The following is a 2486-nucleotide window of genomic DNA, read 5'->3' as shown; positions in this document are numbered from 1 at the left end:
GGTACGCTATTAAGAGCTATAACATATTATCTTATAAGACTTGCATCTTTTCTAAGAGTCTAAAGCGCAAGGAGTTTCTAAACCTTATTAGAAGTGTAGGTTTATTATAATTATTATAAGTTACTTACCTATAGAGTACGTTATACCTAACTAAACTGTATAAAACGTATATCTAAATCCTAACTATAGTATATTAGACTCTAGACCTAGCCTAACCCTATAGCGTGTGCGAGAATCTTTAGTTAGGTTAGGGTCTAACATAAGTCAGACCTAAACTATACCCAAGTTCTAGCTTGGCGCTATTGACATCAACAACATCAACATCGCACCAGCACTCAACACTCGCGGAGCATCCCGCCCGTTGCCGCAGCCTATGGCAATCGCCCGGTATTCCTCCAAGCGCACACATGACGAAGCTGTGTTCAGCCGCCTACATGCCCTGACGCCATGTAAACAAGGCTCAGAAATTGCGCGCTGGGTCGTGGCGGTCGCCGACTCCGAGGCCGGCCATGACGACGTGCTCCCCACTGCTAAGCGCCAGCGGGTGCTGCGCAGTCTCCACACCACCTCGCATCGAGTGAAGACCGCGAAACGTAACATGGCTGCAGCCTCGCCGACGCGCCGATTGAAGAGAGACAGATCACCCGCGAAGAAGAATGTGGTGGTAGCGACACGGCGAAAAGGGCGACAGGGAGGACTAGAAGAAGCCGACGCAGACGTTCAACAAAGCGCGGTCAATGCGTTCTCCGAGGGTACACCCTCGCTCCCCGCGCCTGCATCGTCGTTACGCTCGCTATCGCCCCCCAAGAGGAAGACAGCCTCTACAAAGGCGGACCTGGCGTACCTCAACCCAAACATTGAGTTTTTTCCCTTGAGGCATACCGGGGAGACTGGCATATTGCTGCCCGTGTCTGTCACCGAGCTCTGGAGCCGTTGCGAGGTGAGATGGGCTTCTGCCTGCGTTTGTCCAGGCATTTCATGCTGACAACACCAGAAAAGACAGCTCGACCCGCTAACAACAGACCCTCCCGTTCCTCTCACCGACAAAGACCACAGAATCATCAATGACACTTTGTCTGACGCATTCGAGCAAGCGGAGAAATGGCGCGACACAACTACTGAACCACACTGGATATCTGTCGTGGTCGGTCCCATACTGCATCTCCTGCGCCGAATTGAGTGCTTCAAGAATTCTGCTGTCCCTAATGCGAGGATTGCTGTCCTCGACGTGTGCGTCCAGCAATCATCATAGCATGCCTAATCCAAGCTAAGACAATCTTTAGAACACCTATCGAGATCTCCCCAGCTGAGCTCGTCCCCTTCTCTAAAGACCCCGTACTCTACCGCGACCTCGACAAGCGCATCGACTACGTCGTCGGCCTCGATCTCCACCGAACCACGCTTAAAACGCTCCGCCGCACTAAGTATTGCACGGCCGCCCCGTCCATCAATCAGACCGCCTCGTTCGCCAATGAGACTCCCATCTTCCTCAACATCGAGGTCAAGCGCCGACACGTTGCCCGGGACCCAACAGTCCAGCTCGCGGCGTGGATTGCCGCCGAGTTTACAAAGCGAAGGTACGAGGAATGGGATCTTGGGTTTCCGGTGTTTACTGTAGAGATTGATGGCGATAATTGGCTACTGCGTGTCGCTGCTGCACGCGTTGTCCTGCGCGCCGGCGCTGCAGCTGAGTCTCCTGGAAACGGGGAAGGGAATGCACCTGAAACAGAAGCTGAAGAAGGACCGACCACGCTGCCAGAAGATGAATACGAGCTCTTCTTCTTTGGACCACTGGCTCTGGGCGATACGTTGACTCTCGAGGGCTCGAAGAGGTTGCTTGCCAACCTGATTGATATCACAAAGTGGGGGCAGTCTGAATTTCGGACGTGGTGGGGGGCGAATGTGCACAAGGTTTTGGAGAAGAGGCTGCGGCGTTGACTTGTCACACTACGAGGAAAATTAGATGGCGACATTCTTTTTGACACCTGTTATGATGTATCAAGTGAGGGCTGTTAGTGTGTGAAACGAGACCCAAATTTTGTTTGCGTGAAGTACTTGAAACCTATTTACCCTCTTGCCTTATCTCAAGATCCGACGCTCCGCTTAGCTTCGCACTAAAGGCTAGCGTTAAACTAAGAACTCCTAAGCTAATAAGATCCTGCTTATATAATTATATACAAAGTATTAGTAGAGTATCTAAGGAAAAATAGGATATATTTTAGTAGTACTCTAATTTTATAAACTTTACTCTTTATATATTTTTATTAATATTAGTAACTATATTACTACTATTATTACTAAAAGTTTTTATTTTAAAGTAGGTAAAAGTCTAAATCTAATAGTATAAATTTTATCTAATATATGGGGTTGGGGTTAGGGTTAGGGTTAGGGTTAGGGTTAGGGTTAGGGTTAGGGTTAGGGTTAGGGTTAGGGTTAGGGTTAGGGTTAGGGTTAGGGTTAGGGTTAGGGTTAGGGTTAGGGTTAGG

At 49.2% G+C, this 2486-nt stretch overlaps 1 protein-coding gene across 1 annotated transcript; it reads left to right on the top strand.

The window, feature by feature from the left end:
• The first annotated feature begins 225 nt into the window (after positions 1-225).
• IAQ61_007417 (uncharacterized protein) lies at positions 226-2143 on the top strand. Its single transcript, XM_003842406.2, has 3 exons — positions 226-940; positions 995-1230; positions 1284-2143. The coding sequence occupies exons 1-3, from the start codon at positions 374-376 to the stop codon at positions 1936-1938; spliced, it is 1458 nt and encodes a 485-aa protein (XP_003842454.1). The 5' UTR covers positions 226-373; the 3' UTR covers positions 1939-2143.
• The last annotated feature ends 343 nt before the right edge of the window (positions 2144-2486 follow it).

This window comes from Plenodomus lingam (assembly GCF_022343315.1).
Source record: "Plenodomus lingam strain CAN1 chromosome Unknown contig_3, whole genome shotgun sequence".
Classification (NCBI taxonomy): domain Eukaryota; kingdom Fungi; phylum Ascomycota; class Dothideomycetes; order Pleosporales; family Leptosphaeriaceae; genus Plenodomus; species Plenodomus lingam.
The sequence above is the reverse complement of the archived record's forward strand: the minus strand, read 5'-3'. Positions and strand labels throughout refer to the sequence as shown.